Source organism: Xiphophorus maculatus, chromosome 21 (genome assembly GCF_002775205.1).
Source record: "Xiphophorus maculatus strain JP 163 A chromosome 21, X_maculatus-5.0-male, whole genome shotgun sequence".
In the NCBI taxonomy this organism is placed as follows: domain Eukaryota; kingdom Metazoa; phylum Chordata; class Actinopteri; order Cyprinodontiformes; family Poeciliidae; genus Xiphophorus; species Xiphophorus maculatus.
The window spans coordinates 4159972-4180415 of record NC_036463.1 but is presented as its reverse complement, the minus strand read 5'-3'; the positions used below and the strand labels follow the sequence as shown (position 1 = coordinate 4180415).

Genomic DNA, 20444 nt, shown 5'->3' with positions numbered 1-20444 from the left:
ATTCCAGCATAAAGTTAAAAACAGTGGAAATGTGGAAACACATCACTCTGAGTTTTACTTTACTGAAACACCAATCTATAAATGTTTTTGATTATCTGTATTTTTTCAGCTGTGTGGCATTACAGTGGTGAACACTCGCAGCTTTCTGCCCAGCAGTCGCTGCTGTGGAGTGGGCGCTGATGTTGACAGGCTGAGCCGTCACAGCGGAGATGCGCTTGCGCATTTCTGCGCAATTCCAAACGCGTCTCTCCACCAGCCGGAGTTGCTTGGAGCTCCAAGGCTTCTCCAAACTGCGCGCACGGAGCGGAATTTCTAACCCGGAGTAGTGAACTTATCCACGGATTTTACTCTTATTTAACCAGATCTCAGAGCTGGACTTCATCTAAGCGCACAGGAGGATCAATCAGCGATCAATCAGCGCTGCGCACCTGGTAATTATCACCCAAATTCCGCACCGCTCTCTGCTCCAACTTCATTTTTCTCCAACGCTTCGCTTTTTGCTGTTTTTTGCAGAACTTCCCAGCATGAATCAAACCGCGGGAGCCACCAATGCCTACCGCAGATGCTCCAAAGGAGGGAAGGTGAGCGGAACTTTCTGTGACAAGTTTGGATTTGGTCTGAACGCGCTGCTAATTAACGCCCCCGCCGCTGCAGCGTGTGTGTGTCTGTGTGTGCGCGTGGGCGTGCGTTTGTTTCTAATACCTTGTGGGGACCATTTTCCTGACACATACTACGTTGTGGGGACCCACTGCTCCTTGTGGGGACTGAAGCCTGGTCCCCACAAGGGGAAACGCTGTTTTTGGGTCAGGGGTCAGATTTAGGACTAAGGTGTGAATTGAGCTTTGGTTAGGGTTAGGTTTAGGCTGTAGAAATGAATGGAAGTCGATGGAAAGTCCCCGCAAAGATAGCCGCTCTGACATGTGTGTGTGTGTGTCTCTCTCGGGGGGGTGAGGGGACATGGCGGAAGCTCAGAGTTGGGGCTTCACGCAGCTTTCGGCTCGGTTTGACATCTGTAATGAATGCGGGCACAAAACATTTAATTTTAAACTTTTTACTGATGAAAACTGAACTTTTATATAAAGCTTTTCTTAAAATATAGTTGATTTTAGCCATGGGCTTTGACAAAATGCGATGTCTCTCACTGGTTTTCTCAATTCTTTTTGATGTTTTTCTATTTTCTTTTTGATTTATCTGCTTAGTTTGGACCATTTTAACAGGAACGTGAAATGATCTGGTTCTGGTTATTTTTTCCCCCTCTTTATTTACTGTTTCTCGTCCAAACTCGTGTGTTTTTTCCCGGTTTTGTGACCTACATTACTTCTGCTGCTGAGAGGAGAGATGGAGGATGTGGGAGGACACAGTGGGGACAGCATGGATGTCTTTTCCTCAAAGAGGAACAGAACCAGGCTCTTCCTCTACAGATGTGCTTCTGTCAGCATCAGCGCAGGTGACGAATGAATGCTTATCATGAGAATACATGACACCTGCAGGGAGCCTCCACAAGCAGACCCCTCGCTGGTGGAAATATCGATTTGTACTGCTACGAGCATTGATGGAAGAGGTTCTGTTTAGAAAGTCTGCTAAGTGACAGGCGCATGGTTTGGATTGAAGAAATGCTGTTGAGGTGTTTAGTGTTCGCTTTAATGAAAACTGACAGACTTGTTTGTCTTATCAATGGATTTATAGGGACTTTTTTTTAACGTTTCCATAAATGTCTGCTTTTTTATTGGGATATTCTTATTTTAGTTGTTTTTTATGCGTCTAAGAGGCTCAAAGCAGTTAAATATTCCCAGAATTTCTTCCCATTTTCTCCAGGAGTGCTCTGATAATCCTGAGAGTGGGGGCTCAGCCCACGGCAGGCATTTGTACTTAAGGAGAGGATTGGATAAGCTTTTCAAATACTTTTGCTTTTACTGAATTTTTTTTTTTCTTTGAAGTTTTATCTTATTTGTAACTATACAGCTCTGAAAAAGGCAGTTCTCTTGCCTCATGGCAGGGGGCGCTCATGATCCCAGACATTGTGACCCACAACTGCAAAGTAAGAGACAGTAACAGCGAGCTAGCCATGGAGCTAGCCATACAGTAAATAAGCGAAGCTACACGCAACGAGTCTACGTGTAGCTTGGCTGATACAGAGAGAGAGAATAAGGTGGTTTGAGTTGTACTTCAACGGGTTTCCCCTTTGCTGTGCAGCATAGCACTAAATTAATAATATCTATATTTCCAAGTTTCATTGAGTTAATGGAATTATTCTACCTTGGCAGCGCGGCTATGGATGGTATGTGAAAGTATAGTCTTTTTGCCCTTCAATGTTGTCCGCATGCGTGAAATTTCCATATGTAAACAAGAAGATGCAGAGTCTTATGATTTTGATTAAGTCAGTGCCTCACCAGCCATGAACCTCACTGCACATCACTGGTATGTACATAGAAAATTTTACTTTGTAATTTCACGCCTTGAAATTGGGCCTCTGTCTCTTTAAAAATCTCTTTCAGAAGCTCCGCCTTCAGGAAGTCATCACAACATGGTTCCTCTATTAACCCTTTAAGTTTTCACCAGCTTTTTACTAAGATGTAACTCCTATGATGAGCTCAGCAGATGTGCAGTTCCACCAGGTGTTTGCTAATCGCTGCTGGCTAGTCTGAAGGAGCTGAATGAGGGTTCATCTCATGAACTGAAGCTCAGAAACTGCAGCTCAGAGGAGGAGCTGTGTCTAGAAGGCGGGGCTACGTCCACCCAGGCCTTTTGCTCAGCCGAATGGTTGCCATAGGGATTGAAGGATTTCCAGGGATTCCCCCAGAAAACTTGCTAAGCCCAGTGCTCACAGCACCATGTTTTTGATTTTAACTAAATGCTTAAAGTTGACAGGAAATTAAAAAAAATCACTTGGTAGTTATTCGTTATTGGAAGTCTGGAAGATTAAAACCTAAACACTAACTCTAGAGTCTTAAAAAAAGGCAATTACTAAAAATAAATAAACAATGCTAAGCCTGGTGGGGTACAAGTATAAGCCTGGCCCGCCAGGCTTATAATGCACTGTGGGAACCCTGATTTCTCAAACATGAAATACAGAACCAAAGCAACTCTCCAGGTGAGGGAATAACATTAAAACATGATGTAAAGCACAAAAACGTGAGTTTTACATAATACTAGAACTTCTAAAAGGATTTTTAAAAGGATCTCATGTATTTTCTTTTTGTTTGTTTTGGTTCCTAATCCTCATAGGAACCAAACCGATTCCTATGAGGAATCAGTGAACTGTGTTCAGGTTACCAAAAGTGAAATCTGTATTTCACTTCTGGTAAATACAGATTCTCTGACTTAGAGAAATGTGATGCTACATGCTAAAACCGTCTTTCCTTTTTAGGACACCAGTCATATAAAAAAGTGATTTCTATCACTAAACACACATATTGTCATATTGATACTGTCATTGATCAAACATTGGAGAAAATAGTAAAACTAACAATTTGGACAATATGGACATTTTTTGGGGGAGGGGGGTAAAATATGATTTAAATTAAATTTCCTTTGGGATTAATTGGATAAATGCACACTTAAAACTTTGCTGTCCCAGCTTTAGTAAAAGTAAATATTAATGTTTTAAACTATATTATAATGAATTACTGTGTTTTATGTATATTTCCTTAGATAAACATAAAAATGTAGAGTAATATTGAGAGTTTTGGTACGTTTCTGAATGTTTAGCTTGTTTTGCTGCTGGTGTTTTTCCTCCTTTCTTTTGTTTTTATTCCCAGCAGGTTGACTTTATTATCCATGTAATATTTATGGTGTCCTTTCTCTCCCAGCATGTTTCTAATTCCGGTTTGTTTCATCTCATCTTTCCCACCGACGACGTGTGAGGAAAAATAGATTGAGACAAAGCGCCTCTCCAGACAGCAGTATCTGTTTCCGTTTCAGCCACAATAATCTGCAGCATCAAACTCTTATTGTTTGTAATCGTGCCCATTTTTAAAGCTTTGGAGAGTGAGAAAATTTCTCTTTTGATGAGCGATTGGTTTTGTTTTGGGTTTGCAGTCGTGTTGAGATGCTGCGTTGTGGATTATTGGCTCTGCTCGGGTCGGCGTGTTGGACCGGATAAGCCTCCGACGGTCACGGCTGTCCGCTCCAGACGGCAGCCTGACAGGTTCATAAACACCTGAGAGGAAAAGAGAGCAACTGGGCTGCTTCTCTAGATTATTTTTGGATACTTGAGAAATCTATTTGACAGCGCGGATAAATAAGACTTTGGTGATGCTTTTGGAAGCAGCGTTGTTGCTGCTGTTGGATATTTGTAACAGAGACTGCACTGGGATACCAACAATAAACCAGAGTAAGAGTAGCAATACTTCAACATTCAAGTAAAAGTAAAAAGTAGCTGCAATAGTAAAAATATTTGGTTAAAAAGTCGACTCAAGTGCTGAGTAACTGATCATAGTACCATTTAAACGTTACTTCAGACGGAACAAAATATAAAGTTTTGGTATTCTTATGGATAAAAATGGCAATAATTCACGTATTGGTGATGAAAATGACTAAATCTGTCAAAAGAAATGTTTGAAAATAAGTTTCTTTCAACAAAAACTTGTGAAACTTGAAATCCAGAAATGTTACTCAGGTAAGAGTAAAAAGTAGCCTTCCAAGAAATTACTTCAGTAAGAGTAAAAAAAAGTATTTAGTAAAAAGTCTACTTAAGTAACGGATCAAATTATCAATCATTTCATTTAAAAACTACATAATCAGATGGACTAAAATATAAAGTTAAGTGGAAATTTTGGTATTTTAAGGATGAAATTGAAAATTATTCGTATAAGTTGCAAAAAAATAACAAAATCAGGCAAAAGAAAATTTTTCCAAATCAGTTTGTTTCAATAAAAAATGTATAAAACTTTAATAAAAAGTGCAGGTTTGTGTCTGCCTGGTGAATTTTGGTTAAAACATGTTTGTTTTTTCATTCAGTGGGTAGAAAACCCAGAAAATTTATTCAAACAAGAGTAGAAACATTTTATAATAAAATTACTGAAGTAGATGTAAGAGTACAGCGTAGTAAAATTTCTCCTAAAAGTAATTTTTTCCCCCCAAAATTAGTTACAACCCAACTCTACTTTCAGGTGTTTCCAGTACAGATTCAGTTATCCTGACTTTTACTTATTTTATTTAATTTTTAATTCTTTATTTCAAACATGGTGGCAGTATAAATTAAATGTTCGAGTTCATATTTTTTTTGTCTTAAAGTTGTTCTGAGACAATTAATTGATTGGAATAAAGTAATTTAATAATAGATTAATTGTTTGAGTACAAACTTGGAAAAAAAGGGAAACGTTCTGAGGTAATGGCATTAATTCACAATATTTATACATATTGTGCATTTAAGATAAAGTTCTTAAAATTGTATAGTTAGATTCACTTATACTCATATTAAGCACCTTTTGCTATTTAATTAATTGGTTAATGCAAAAAATAAACAATCGTTGCGTTTTAAGCAACAAAATGTATAATTTTTTATTTAAAAAATTCATTTAATGTATTTCTGATGTATAAAAGTTGATTTTATTTTATTTCCCCATCTGCTATATTTTAGTGTTTCATTTATTTCTACTTTTAATCATTTCACTTGTTTTAAATTCAAATTTTATTCATTCTTTGCTCGGCACTTTTGTGCATGTCTGCTGTTTTTAAATGAGCTCTGCTCGGCAACGACCTTTTAAAACGTCAAGGTCTTTTTCACATTGCATCCAGTTTCAAAACTTAAACGAGACGATATCTTGATTTATCAGCGGCTCTTTAACACGATTCAATACGTGGGACGAAAGGATGAATGGATGGAGGAAAGAAAATCCTTTATCCTGTCTCTGTGTTTCCAAATACATTGAGATAGTTTGGGTTTATATTTTTTAAATGGCTTCTTCTGTTAAACTCAATATTCAGATAGAGAAGTGGTGAAATATTTATGCTGTGAGTGAGAAAACAAATGAATAAAACAAGCCAATCTTCTCAGATTTTGTCTGATTGTCAGGCGGGACGTGGCGGTAAAAGGTCGCCTGTTGAATCGTCTGATATAAATCCTTCCTGGGAGGATCTGCAGACGCTCCTGTGAGAAACTGCCCTTTTTGCAGCTGCTGATGTGTAAACATGTTTTTCCTTCTCTCGCGCAAAATGTACACAAACCAGGAGTTTGAGTCGGATCATCTCCCTGCTGGCTGACCTGATGACTCACTGCAAACACTCAGATGTTTATGTTTTTGCTCCAGTAATTTCATGATCTTCCTGTTTGCCGTTATTACTCATAATTAATTTTCTGTTTATAAACGATGCAGTTTAGAGTCTTGTATGATGGACTAAAGTGTGGATTTGATTAAATAAATACACTTCAGGTTTTGTAATGAAATGTTGACGTTATGTGACTGACCGCAGGAAATGTATGAACAAGTCGGCAGAGCACAAACGGAGAAAAAGAAAAAGCATTAATTCATGCGAAAATTGTGATTTGTTTTCTTCAAAATATATCAGCGGAAGTCATAAAGTAACAATCCCATGATTTAAATGACACTTTCAGAGGTTTTAAAATAGTAAATTTGTGCTTGAATTGAGCTTGTTTACAAAGTAATTTGAACCAGCAGTGCATTGCTAGTTTTAAAAATCCCTATAAAAAGAGATTTTAATTTTACTTGAACAAAAAAGGAACCTATTTCTCTGATTTTTAAATGAAACTTATACACCTGATATCCGCATGGACCAAACCCATTCATAAATAACTTATAGTTATCTATTTTAATAGTTCAAACACCAAATATACCTTAACATATGTTCATGTAAACAGAGGAAACATACTTCCCCCTACAGCTCAAGCGAAACTGCAATGGAATCACTTTTTTCGCATCACGAGTCGTGATCAACAACTGGATGTTACTACTGCTGGAAACGACGAAGAAGACAACAGGAAGTTGAACTTATTGCTTGACTTTAATTGCATTTCTGATTTAATGGAAACACCACCATTGTGATATTGAGTTTTTTTTGACATTAGGGAAAGACTGAGAAAGTTTTGCGCACATTTTTAATGGAAACTTGGCTACTGGTGATGCTGTGGTTGGACTTGATAAACTGGTGAAGTCTCAGTCATTGAGTTCATCAAGGTACTGTTTTGTTCAATTTCTAACTAAATTATTGAATTCATACTATGTGTCCCTTTTTTCTACATGACTGTTGTTCTTCCCAACATGTTTATACTTTCACACAGGTTAACGCTCATTGATTGATTAAATAGAGAAAAATAAATAACTTTATCACAAAAAGGGTAATTCAGTTCACAGGTTTTGGTCACAACAAAAAGAAGAGAAAAATACAATCTCATGCAGCCATTTTGGGATCAAAACAAACTCTGACAGTTCAACAAAAATTAAAAGACTCTTGTGAAATTCATCAGAGACAAGAAAAAACCCAGGATCTTTGGCTACTCACAACCAGAATTTAGAAACCGAATGGCTGGAGGAAAGATTAGTTTTCTGTTGGGGAGCAACTTAATTAAAGTTGTGGGGTACCAGAGTAAATGGGGTTGAATAAATGTCTGGCATCTTTTTTTTTCTTTTCTTTTTAAAAAAAATGCATCTTTCTTCCAATTCTCAACCATAAACCACTTTGTGTTGGTTTATCTTAGTCAAACACTTCGCAGTTTGATTTAATTTGATAAAATGACAAAACACTATTAAATTTAATAAATTTAATACATAATAATGAAAGTTGTACAGTGTTTTGAAAGCAGGAATTGGGTTTATCTCAGAGATGAGATTACATCTGGTAAACACTAGAGGGCAGTGTTGCACTGTAAGGAAGTGAGCACTGAGAATCCAACAATCAACAACAACTCTGCCATGTTTATTTGTTCTTACTGTTTATATTCATCATACAGCAACTCTACTGGACTGGATCAGATTTCCAGTTTGTTTTTAATTCTAATCTGGTAAATATTTAAATATTTGGCTCATTCTTTCTAACATAAGCATTTCTTTCAAATGATTTTGCTACAAATTTAGATGTATAAATGGTATATCTTGGTTTTATAGAACCCATTGCCTCTCCTGGATCACCTTCCCTCCGTTTGTGTCTCCAGCTCCTGCTGCTCCTTTTCTTCCCTCCCCCCACCTCCCCTCGGTCACAGCAGGATAGTTTGATTATCTTGGCCCCTGACGGCCCTGCGGTACTGCATGTGCACACTAAATCCCAATTAGCTCCCTCCGGTTTCAGAAGTTTGCTAATCTCTGCATCAGCAAAAGCCAAGAAAATCCCCCTGTGATCGCCCTGCGATCGTTTTAGATTTACAGATTCATGATGAGAATATGAAAGTTTCATTTCGGTCCTTCTTACCTGTTTGTCCAAACGTTTTAAGCCACCCCTTATTTCGTCACATTTCACTCCCAATCAGTTTAAAAGTATTTACACTCCTTTAAGTTTTTATATTGTCATATTCAAGCAGAGCTGGCCCAAGACATAAGCGAGTTAAGAGGCTGCTTAGGTCCCCCACACCACCAGAGGGCCCCCAGGAGCACCAAGCTAGCATAACTTATATTTAAAATAACATTAAATAATGCTAACTAAATGACATTACACATGGACAATGTTCATATTATTGTTTTATAGTTGGTACAAAATACCAAAAATTTTGTATTTTGTACCAACTATAAAAAAATAGAAAAAAAATAACTTTTTCTATTTTTCTTTTCACAGTTTCATATTCTACTTGTTAACTTGCTTTCTGTAAAATTGTTTACCAACTGATTATGAAATTAATTTCAGAAAATTTTAAGGAATTTACTAGAATATGAAAAACCAAATATTAGTGAAATTTCAAACTCAAGATTTCCTAATAGTTTGCTAGAAAATGCCAGATTAATCTAAAAGTTTCAGTTTTTAGGCAGAAATTTACTCTGCACGCTGTCACAGTTTTGTTCAGTTGAATTCAACCACATATTTAATTTAATTTCTCTTTGGGATTAATAAAGTATTTTTGAATATGAATATGCAGCGTAGATCTTTGTTTCAAAATGCTCACTTTGTCATTTGTTCTTTCAACAACTAGCAGCAACACATCCATTCATCATATTTCTGTTGACATATTCTTCTTAGACATTGCAGAATCCAAGTAATTTATTATTATTATTATTATGGCACTGGTTTCTTGGTTTTATGAGATACTTAATTGCAAGGACTGTTGATGTTTTTAAAATGTTTAAATGAAGGTGATTACTATTTGGGTTTTATACCTTTTAATATTTATATTTTTAAATGTTTACTGCTAAGTGACCAGAAAGGAAACTGAGTTTACATGCATTTGGATCGACTGGACTCCTTAATTACCGCGGCTTTGTTGGGCCACTGCAGGCCAAACACGAATGCAAATTTGCCGAGTATTGATCTCGGCTCTCATTGAACCTGACTCCACATTGTAATGCACAGTTAACACTCTCTTCTTCTCTGGGCTCTATGGAGATTGATTTAGCCTTTTCTTGCCCTATTTTTTATTATTATTTGCCTTCTTGGTGAAATAGGAAGACTGTTTCTGCCTCAATCATCTCTGCGCTTTGATTTCCGTTGCACTCGTCCTCATAAACTCCTTCCTCTTGTTCCCCTGATGCAGCCACGCCATCGGATTTGTCATTCGCGTGTTGATGATGCCGTTTCATGCTGCTCTCAAACACAGTCGATGATGAGATGAGATGTCCTGAGTGTGAACATAAAAAAACCCAAAACAAATATACTGAATTCATATGGGGGAAGTTGTTTATGGAGTATTCGGAGAAATAAAACCCGGAGCTACATCTACCTCTGGAATGAATAATGCAACAGAGAATATGGATTTTTTTATTATTATTTCAACACCAGGAGATGAAATGTGTTTACTTCCTAAACATGTTCATTTAATTCTGCTGCTGCATTCCTGTTTACAGCAAGTACCCAAAAACTGTACTCAAGTAAGAGTACTTCAACATATTTTAACTCAAGTAAAAGTAAAATGTAGCGTTTTTGGTAAAATTGTCTTTATTTTTCATTCAGTAGGTAGAAAATCCAGAAATGTTACTCAATTAAGAGTAGAGATACTTCATAAAATGACTCAAGCAGAGTAAAACTACTAAAAGAAATTATTTTTCAAAAGGTTACTTGAGTAAATGGAGCTAGTCACTATGAAACTTTGCCTGTTTGTCTGCTGGTACTTCAATACTGTAAAAACACAAAATTTTACAAAGTATTTTTGGTCCAGTTTCTAGTTCTTCCTTTGAAATGAGACAAACTAACTTAAAATTAACTTTTCAGCAAGATAGAGGCTTGTTTTAAGTAAATAATCCCTTAATATTGATGAAACAAAATCTAGTTCTATTGGCAGATGAATTAAAAATGGGAAAAATGTCATGTAAGTTAAATAATCTGCTAATGGAGCAAATTTTTTAAAATCAATATTAAGGAATTATTTACTTAAAACAAGCCTCTATCTTGCTGAAAAGTTAATTTTAAGTTAGTTTGTCTCATTTCAAAGGAAGCACTAGAAACTAGACCAAAAGCACTTGGTAAGATTTTGTGTTTTTGCAGTGTAACTTCTGCAGCAGCTCCTACTACAAAGAGGAAATCCTGCATGAAATAGGAGCTTCAGAGGGAAAACAAAACGTACAAACACGTCCTTCCTTCCTTACGCACAAGCAGAAACAAAACGCCGCCATGTTTCTGCGATGTTTCCAGGCGATGATTGAGACGACAGGGAGTGTAACTGTACGAGTCACCGGGACCTACCGGGCCGCTTTCCAGCGAGTGTCGGCTCGGCAGAACGCCAGCCGGGTCGTGACAGCCCATCTGGCGCAGCATCGCAGGCAGTCAACACGGCCCCCGACGGGACAAACGACGCCTCGGCAGTAAACAACGGCGAAGGATCGGAAGATAGACACTAGAGCTGGATCTGAAATCACAAGCACGTCCAGCATGCGTCCCCAGAGGCTCTGATACCCATCAAGCTCCCAAAGTGGCTCCTCCAGGCTGAGGCGCATTCAGTGGACACTTTTACTGCTTTTACTGCCGTCTACTGAAATGAATCCTAAATAAAAGTGCAGCTTTGGGAAAATACGTGAAGGAGCTTAAAGCTGCCGGGTGATGGAAGTCCTGTTCCTCCATGCATGAATCCTACATCTGACTCAGGGGTGTCCAAAGCGCGGCCCGAGGCCTGTTTGTGGGCTTTGGCGGGATTTTGGGCGGCCCTTGATCAGAATTCAAGAGTAGCTTTAATTTGGCTTATCCGTTCAGGCAGTAAATACAGACAATTTTAAATCTTAAAAAGGAAAATGTAAGGTGTGACAAAATTTGTTCCTTTTATTTGATTGAATTTATGTGTAAAAACATTAACTTTTACTACAATGAAACATTCTCGCTTAATAAAATTTTCAAAATAAAGCAAGAGTGAACCAAAGAGACACAAACAATTAAGAATAATGTGATCAAACAGAAAAAAATTTGGATAAAAAAAAAAAAAAGAATATGGCACAAGTACAGCCTGGTGGCCCGCCAGGCTTATGATACACCGTGGGAAACCCTGATCAAATTATCAGCACAAAAAAATGGGTTTGTAGAAAAAACCCTAAAAACTGTATTAACAAAGAGCCTGGTAATGAGATGATCAGCACTGACATTTGACAATCAATCGTCTATGATTTTCTGTTGATTTATTCTTATTAATCTGATGAAATTTGATCTCAAGACTCACTGTTTCCTACAAGCATCTGTAGTTTGACATATCGGATGGATGTGAGGCATCAATCAGTGGTTTAGGTGGAACTGTGCAAAAATAATTACCAGTTTTTTGCTTTCCTAAACCTTCGTTCCAGTATCTCTGGCCAAACGTAAAGTGAGAAGGCCGTTGTAGCTCCACCGCGACTCTGCCGTGACTTTACACGATGTTTTCCAAGCCCTGTCCTTGTATCCACCATTCCAGTTTGCAGCCTTTATTGAAATGTGTTGTTTGGCCCTGCTGTGTGGAGGCGATTTCATTGACTCATCACCCAGCGCTGCTGCATGAGCGATCCCCCACGCCGTCCCGTGTCCTCGGATCCCTGACAGCTTAAAGGAAGTTATATGTGCTGTTAACGCTACCGGAGCTTTACAGAAGGGATGCGTACCAAGGCAGCTGACGATGAACATGCACAGGTTGAACATAAAACAACAGTTTTATTGTGTCTTCGGTCCCTGAGCGAGCAGATCGATGCTTGGTTAATCCCCAGGAGGCAGGAAACACAGATCTGATCTGATACAGACGGATACAGAGCAGAGGGACAACGCAGGCACGGTTGGGTAGTCACATCTACTCAATTACATTTACTGGAGTAACTTTTTGAAAATAATTACTTTTAGGAGTATTTTTACTACGCTGTACTTTGAGTAATTTTATTATGTCGTATCTCTACTTTTACTTGTGTAATGTAAAATGTCTGGATTTTCTACCCACTGAATGAAAAACAAACATGAAAAATAAAACAACTGTAAGCACATTTCAGCCTAATAGACACAAGCTTGAATTAGCATTGCTAGCAACCACTGCTAGCTTGGAGTTCTCAGGGAAAGTAATCATGTTTTACTTAAATAAATCTCTGCACACACCCATCTATCTACAGTATTTATCTATTTGGCATTTATTCTGTTAGCTATAATAGTGACAGTAAATATTTACAACCAAGATATAATAAATGCCCACCCATGAGCAAAAGGTTATCCTCAAATTATTGCAATATTCTGCCTTGAATTCAGTTTTAAAATGAAATGACTGAAACTATAAACTATGGCGCTTTTTTTTTCATTAACTAAAAATTCACCAGACACAGTTTTTATTAAAGTTTTATAAGGTTTTATTGAAACAAACTGATTAGGAAACATTTTCTTTTGCATAATTTTGTTATTGTTTGCTACATGTATGAATTATTGTCAATTTGATCGTTAAAATACCAAAATTTCCACTTTACTTTATATTTTGGTTCGTCTGATGATGTAATTTTTAAATATTAAATGATTGATAATTTGATCAGTTACTCAGTATGCGAGTAGACTTTTTATCAAATACTTTTTACTCTTAAGAAAATTCTTGGATGGCTATTTTTTTTTACTTCTACTTGAGTAAAAATATGTTAAAATATTGCTGCTTTACTTGAGACCAGTTTTCTCTGGAAGCAGAATACCGCCTGGAAGATGGAGGATCAATGAAGCCATTTTAGCAAGAGCTGTCACTAACGTGCAACTGAAGCATGACGTTTCTAAGCGTTTCTGACTGTTTAACCTCACATTGCTGCTTGTTATTATTCTCGTTTAATGAGCCTGAGCCCCCGGAGACAGTCCAATATAAAATCAGCAGCAAGTTGTGTGCAGCAGCTAAAAGTGGGACAGATGAGCAGGTGTGTTGTCCAGAAACAGTCCAGTCAGCGCTGTCGCAGTGGGTAACCTGGTTTGTTGTGTGGAGGATGAGTGCAGTCTGTTGCGTGATGATCTTCAGGGAAAACTCAGTTAACAACATTAACTCGTCTCTTAATGTAAAAATGCATGTTTTGTGTCCTTTGTAGCACAGATTCTGCAGTTTAAGAAGACGCATTTGTTGAGCAATGAAGACTCATACTTTTTCTAAAAGACAAAAGCTGTGTTTTCACTGACCGTATAATTGCTCAACTTCACATTTTTTAAATTCATTTGCTTAATTCAAACACACCAGTTTCAAAAAGTCTTGTTTTTTGGTAAGTTCTGGTACTAGTATGAGTTTTCTTTTGCGATGTAAACACTTTTACCGCATCACACAAGTCACATGATCAAAGAAGAAGCAAACTGGAAATAGTTGGAGAATCGTGGCATGTTTTTTCTTTTTCACGTCTGATTTTAATTGCATTTATTTTTAATGGAAGCACAGCATTTGCAAAATTGTGTTTTTTTGACATTAGTGGAACATTGACATTTATAGTAGAAATGCAGGTACTACTGTCAACTATTGGTTTTAGTTGTTAAATTGTCAATATTACACACTAAATCTTAAATGTATGCTTGACATATAAAAGAAAGGGACACAGTGCTTTGCTAATTGCCAACACTAAGACAGCTAGATAATAAGGTCATAAAAAGTTAGGCTAGCTAATAGCAGCGGTAGCTAATCAATCACTGCAGAGTTAGGCTAGCTAATAGCATCGGTAGCTAATCAATCACTGCAGAGTTAGGTTAGCTAATAGCAGCGGTAGCTAATCAATCACCGCAGAGTTAGGTTAGCTAATAGCATTGGTAGCTAACCAATCACCGCAGAGTTAGGCTAGCCCAAAGCATCGGTAGCTAATCAATCACTGCAGAGTTAGGCTAGCTAATAGCAGCGGTAGCTAATCAATCACTGCAGAGTTAGGTTAGCTAATAGCATTGGTAGCTAATCAATCACTGCAGAGTTAGGTTAGCTAATAGCATCGGTAGCTAATCAATCACTGCAGAGTTAGGTTAGCTAATAGCAGCGGTAGCTAATCAATCACCGCAGAGTTAGGTTAGCTAATAGCATTGGTAGCTAACCAATCACCGCAGAGTTAGGCTAGCTAATAGCATCGGTAGCTAATCAATCACCACAGAGTTAGGCTAGCTAATATCATCGGTAGCTAATCAATCACCGCAGAGTTAGGTTAGCTAATAGCAGTGGTAGCTAATCAATCACCGCAGAGTTAGGTTAGCTAATAGCATCGGTAGCTAATCAATCACAGCGATCACTTATTAATAATCGCAAAATAATCATCGAGCCTAAAACATAGTACTGTAACGGACTGAATATTCTGTTCTGTTGTGTGGGAAATGTTTGAGTATTTTTAGGTGTTGAGTCCTGAAACATGAAGTGGCGTCGTCAGTTGCTATGGCAACGAGTCTGCAGAGAGGGGGAAAAAACGTGGTTTTAAAGTTGTACTTAACTGGTTTTCTGCGTTATTTCCCCCTCTTGCTGTGGCCGAGGTAACAACCTACAATCAGCACATATTATGGAACGGACATTTACACAGTTTAATGTCATTCATGAGTATAAGCTTTGGTTCAACTTTACTGAGTAGACTAGAATCAGCATTTGTTGTCCAATAGAAGGAAATTTCTGGACAACATGATCAGTTTTCTCCATTTCAAGAACCTACATCAATATGTTGCACGTTGTGTCAGATTTCCACTGCAGAATGTGACTCTCGCATGCAGGTCAAATGTTGATGTGACTGATTCATAGGTGAAATATGACCCTGATGTTCGCTCAGGGCTAAATCGAATGCCTCATTGACATATTAGCTCCCTAGAAAGCACACATACTGCCTCATTTTACAATCCTATTTAAGTTTTTCCCCCTCTTGCGTGCGTTCACTTGCAGGCAGTGTAAAATGTCACAATAATTTGCATGCTGACAACGATTTCTCCCGAGATTACAACCCACCTGATTGATGGCTATGCTGTTGCCCAAGAAACAACCTTGTGTGATGTGATATGACTTCCCTGTTATCACACACTAAAGCATATTCCTGCAGTTAATCTTCTCAAATGGGCGTACGCGGCAGATAGCTGGCATGCACGGGCCTTGACTGGTAATGAAAGTCGGCCTTTTTCTACACTGAATAGAGTTCTTTTCAAAGCAGCAAAAATGACAGAGGGAAGTTTTTAGGTACATTGAGAACCTTTTTCCCCCAATACATTTAAAGGCAGCACCAGGTACTACTTTTATTACACTTAAACATGAATAATATAAGTTTATTAGATTAATTAAATGATGTTACAGCACCATAATGTATGTTCTGATACTTTTACCAGGACGTGAAACTTTAAAATAACTCTTCTGCTCTAGAACCCGGCTAGCCTTTCATCTCATGAAAATCGTCGTAAAGAAGAGGGAAAGTGTCGTCGGATTCACTCGGCTGTAACTTCTTGATGGATAAATGCGCTACACGCATGCGGCACATTGCCAAGTGCTCAGCGCCATCAGTCATCTTTAATGGTTGTTAGCATTACTGGCTAACTAGGCCTCATCATTTTTACTCTGTTGACAGTAGACTGGCAAGGAAATGTAAACCATAATGAAGCAGAGATTTCTGCCGGTTCTGACTGGATGTGTTGAAAGTGAAAGTTTAAAAGAAAAAATTTGCCCTAAAATCGATTCAGTCTGGAGGATAGTGATGAGAACTATTAAAATAAATATCAGCATATCAACATTTGGCGATGCCGACGCGCCACCATGCTGCGGGAACTCTGCGCAGGTTGAAGTGATCAATCTGATCCAATGTCCTGACAAAAGCCTGCTGTTCAAGGCAACCATTTCATTAATATTCAGACATGCTTAGTGGTTCTGTCATGTTACAGTGGGAAGCAAAAACCTCTTTAACTTGAAAATTAATTGCAGTTACTTTTCCCACACTGTCCTGACAGCTGGAACTGTCATTACAGCGCTGCTAGGATGCAAACTACAATGTGCTGTTTAAATTTGAAATACAGATAGCAAAGCTGCTCTTCTGGAAGAAAGCTAAAAGCCTATGTCATACTCATTGTCTCAACTATTCATTATATTTCTAGCTCTTTGTGCGGTAGGTATACCTCTGGCAAGCCACCTGCATAGAAGCAGCAAAAATAGTGAGTGCTTTCCATATCAGAGCGCCGTTTTTTATCACCCTGAATTCATTAAAGATCGTAACGATCTGGCGTCCCAGTGGTCCAGGCTGCTGAAGGTCACTAAAAAGGCTGTTTTCATGTGCAGACTGTCTATTTAAAACATTTTTTAAAGATGCAAATCACTTAATTATGTTTGCGTTCAAATGGTTTCATCCTGCTGTTGGGTAGTAGTTAGTTGTTTATTTTTATTTTTTTATCTTAAACTGAGCTGAAGTCATTTTTTCAGCTTAAACTGACCTTTACTTATCAGCTTCTTGGCCCAAATGAAATGAAACATCAGCAGCATCAGGAAAGGATTTAGCGACTGTCTCAATTTCTAGGATTCAATTTAGTTTAGGAGTGATATAGCTGACAGTAATTTTATTCACCTTTGAAACAAATCCAGTATCTACCAGTTTGTCATTAAAGCACTAAGAAGAAAAAACCCCAGCAGTGCAGAGGATATCATGTTATCAAGTAATTACATTGGTAATGAAACCATTGATTTTCCTCCTGAAGTTCTCAGAAGGGTTTATAGTGCCGGATGACTCTTCGTCACCAAAATGAAGCTTGTTCTCTGGACTAACTCCAGTGGGAATCGGGGCCAATCAATCCTGGATTTGGACGAGTTTTAATCACTTTTGTCTAAAGGGCCGCCTGGCCTGTCAGAGACAAACACAAAACTTAGAGTTCATCAGGTGCTGATGGCAATATCAGCTGCTTAAACCGGTCTTTTTCAAACTGTGGTCCCCAGGCGCCCCCTAGTGGTCCGCATGGTACTGCATGCGGTAATTTAACCGTGACGTCAGCTCAAAGTGCGACGCTACAGCTAGTTTAGCCTTAGCTAGCTTACCGTTATTTATAAATAATGACGAATAAATGGCTTAGAACCGGGTCACTCAAAAGAAATGAAGATTTCCGTGGAAAGAAAACAACGCCAGGACTATTGATATGATCAGAGGAAGTCTGCTGACAGTATTAATGTGTCGTTCCTTAAAATAAACAGATTTTGAAAATGTTTCTTTTAATAAGAAACTTATGAAACATAAACAAAAACTGTAGTTTCTGTGTCTGGTGAATTTTAGGTTAAAACATGTTTGTTTTTCATACAGTGGGTAAAAAATCCAGAAATTTTACTCAAGTAAGAGTAGAGACACTTCATAATATAATTACTGAAGTAAAAGTAGAAGTACAATGTAGTAAAAATTCTCTTAAAAGTACTTAAAAAAAGTGAGTAAATATAGTTACTTCCAAACTCAGTTTTAAATAATTAAAACTCAGTGACTTTTGGTAATTTTTGACTCCATTTTTTTTTGTTTTCCTACCTATTTATTATGCAAACCTTCATGTTGGATATTTTCCTCCTAAAGCATCACAAGTTAATCCCTCATTACCCAGATACACATCACCTGCTGGGTGTTCAAGTTCACCCAGCTTGGCATTGGAAAATCTTCATTAGAAATTAAGATGTAGTCAAAATATTCCCTTTCTAATAATCGTGCTTTAAATGTGGGACTAAGCTTGTTTTTAGAAAGCAGAAGTTGTGATGGTTAAGCATTTCTCTGAGGACAGTCGCTAAGAAATGCAGACTCAGTAATGAAGCAGCCACCTACCTACCTACCTGTCTGCGATCCTCTTCTGTCAGCAGTCCAGCTGGTGTTGAGGGAGCCTGATTTCCCCCCATTAGGTTGTTTTGACAGCCATATCCTCTGTAATTAATACCAGGCTCTCTTAAATAAGATTTACGTGAGGCGTGCTGTTTGCATCTCCCAGCTGGTGGGAAGTTTAGGCCTCTCGCTCTTGCTCTGCTCCCTCGGCTGCATCATCTGTGCCGCTCTTCTCCTTTTTCATTTTTTTTCTTTGATTCAGTCCAGTAAACACATAAATTTAGAAGATTTCAGAGGAATATTGATCTTGAAACTAAAACAGTCTTGAAAGCAGCCACTGCAAATGGATTAGAAATCATATGTATGAAGCCTGAAATGCCTCAAAACACGTTTAAAAGTAACTACATGTATCTAATCAGTTACCTTTTAACATGAATTATTTTTGTTGCGTCTAGATTTACTCAGGTTACCTTTTTTAAAGGTAAAGTTTTGAGGATGGACATTGAAGCAAAACATACAATTTTAGTTCTTTGGTTTCCATCACTATAAAAACACAAAATCTTAGCTAACTTACAAAAACAAGTAAATTTTTAGAACAATATAGGAGCTTATTGTAAGTAAATAATTCCTTAATATTCATGAAAAAGTATTGGCTCTATTGGCAGATTATTTAACTTAAAATTTATCTGCCAGTAGAACTAGTACTTTGTCATCAATATTAAGGAATTATTTACTTAAAATAAGCCTCTATCTTGCTGAAATGTTACTTTCAAGTTAGTTTGTTTTATTTGAAGACCTTATACTTCATAAAAAAATTATTGGTTAAAGTAGAAATTACAGCAAAGTAAGAATAGCCCTAAATGTAATTTAAAATTAATTACTCTAGAAAATGTAACTGAGTAAATGTAACTAGTTCCTACTCAACTCTCCTTGTAAGTTAGTTTTGTCTCAATTTTAGTGCACTAAGATATTTGCACTTAAAACTGGACCAAAAATACTTGGTAAAATTTTGTTTTGCAGTGTTGAAGTACCAACACAGAGAGTTGGGTAATAAGTACTGTAGTTACATTTACTCAAACATATTTACTTGAGTAAATTTGGAAACATTTCCTTTTGCCTAATTTTGTTATTTTTTGTTGCTTATATGAATTATTGTCATTTTCATCCTTAAAATACAAAAATTTCTATTAAACTTTATATTTTGGTCCATCTGACGATGTAATTTTTAAATATTAACTGATTGATCATTTGATCAGTACTTGAGTACACTTTTTACCAAATATTTTACTTTTGAGTAATTTCTTGAATGGCTACTTTTGAATTATAATATGTACTCAAGTACTCTTACTTGCATACAAATGTTTGAGTACTTTGCAAACAGGCAGCACATTTCATCTCCTGGTGTTGAAATAATAATAAAAAATTCATATTCTGTGGAGAATAAGTCAAAAATCTTCTAAACAATTGCAATTTTTATTTCTTAGAAAGTTTCTGGTGAAGTTTCAGATTACGCCGTCATTTCACAAAGAAGGAAAATGAAACTTTAAACTAGAACAGCAACTTTAATTTTCCAAAGCTAGTTATTAAAACATTAATAGAACAAATAGAGGAATTAAGTGGCAGCTTTTGTGGAGCATCTCATGTTGCACAATCCCCCCTTTTCTGCCTTCAGCACCAGATGAAGCTTTAAACATTGTTATTTGGGTTATTGTGAACTTGAAAACTCCAGGAACTCCAGCTTCCTGCAGAGCTTCGGATTGAAACAGAAGGGAATCGGCGCTCCACATGAAAGCCAAATGAGAAGAGGGCAAACTTACAAAAAGCACTAAAACATTAAAAATAACATTTCATGCATGTTTTTAGATATTTAGATCCAGACAACTACCCACTGCTGCTTTTTTCTATTTGTCTTCTGCTTTGCTATCCTTTGTGTTGATGCTTCTGTTAAATTATTTGTAATGTAAATTTCTAATAAATTAATTTTCTAAACTGTTTTTTTCTGGTTTGCTTAGAACAGCCAGCTAAAAGTTTAAAGCTTCCTTTTCTTTTGGGGATGATTTATGTTTAGTTTCAGGCTTTTTAAAACTGTTTTTAAAATGGGATTTCATGTGAAGCTGAATTGGCTTTAATGTGTTTAATTATCATGTGATTATCAGTTATTTTCATTCTTTATTCTACCTCTATTATTAATTCATC

The 20444-nt window shown here is 37.1% G+C and overlaps 1 protein-coding gene across 1 annotated transcript in view; it reads left to right on the top strand.

The window, feature by feature from the left end:
- The first annotated feature begins 260 nt into the window (after nt 1–260).
- The window catches only part of dpp6 (dipeptidyl peptidase like 6), a 301131-nt gene continuing 280947 nt past the window's right edge, over nt 261–20444 (top strand). The window contains exons 1-2 of the mRNA XM_023326527.1: nt 261–431; nt 514–581. Of these exons, the coding sequence (XP_023182295.1) occupies nt 525–581 (57 nt within the window). The 5' untranslated portion in view covers nt 261–431; nt 514–524. The remainder of the gene's footprint in view (nt 432–513; nt 582–20444) is intronic.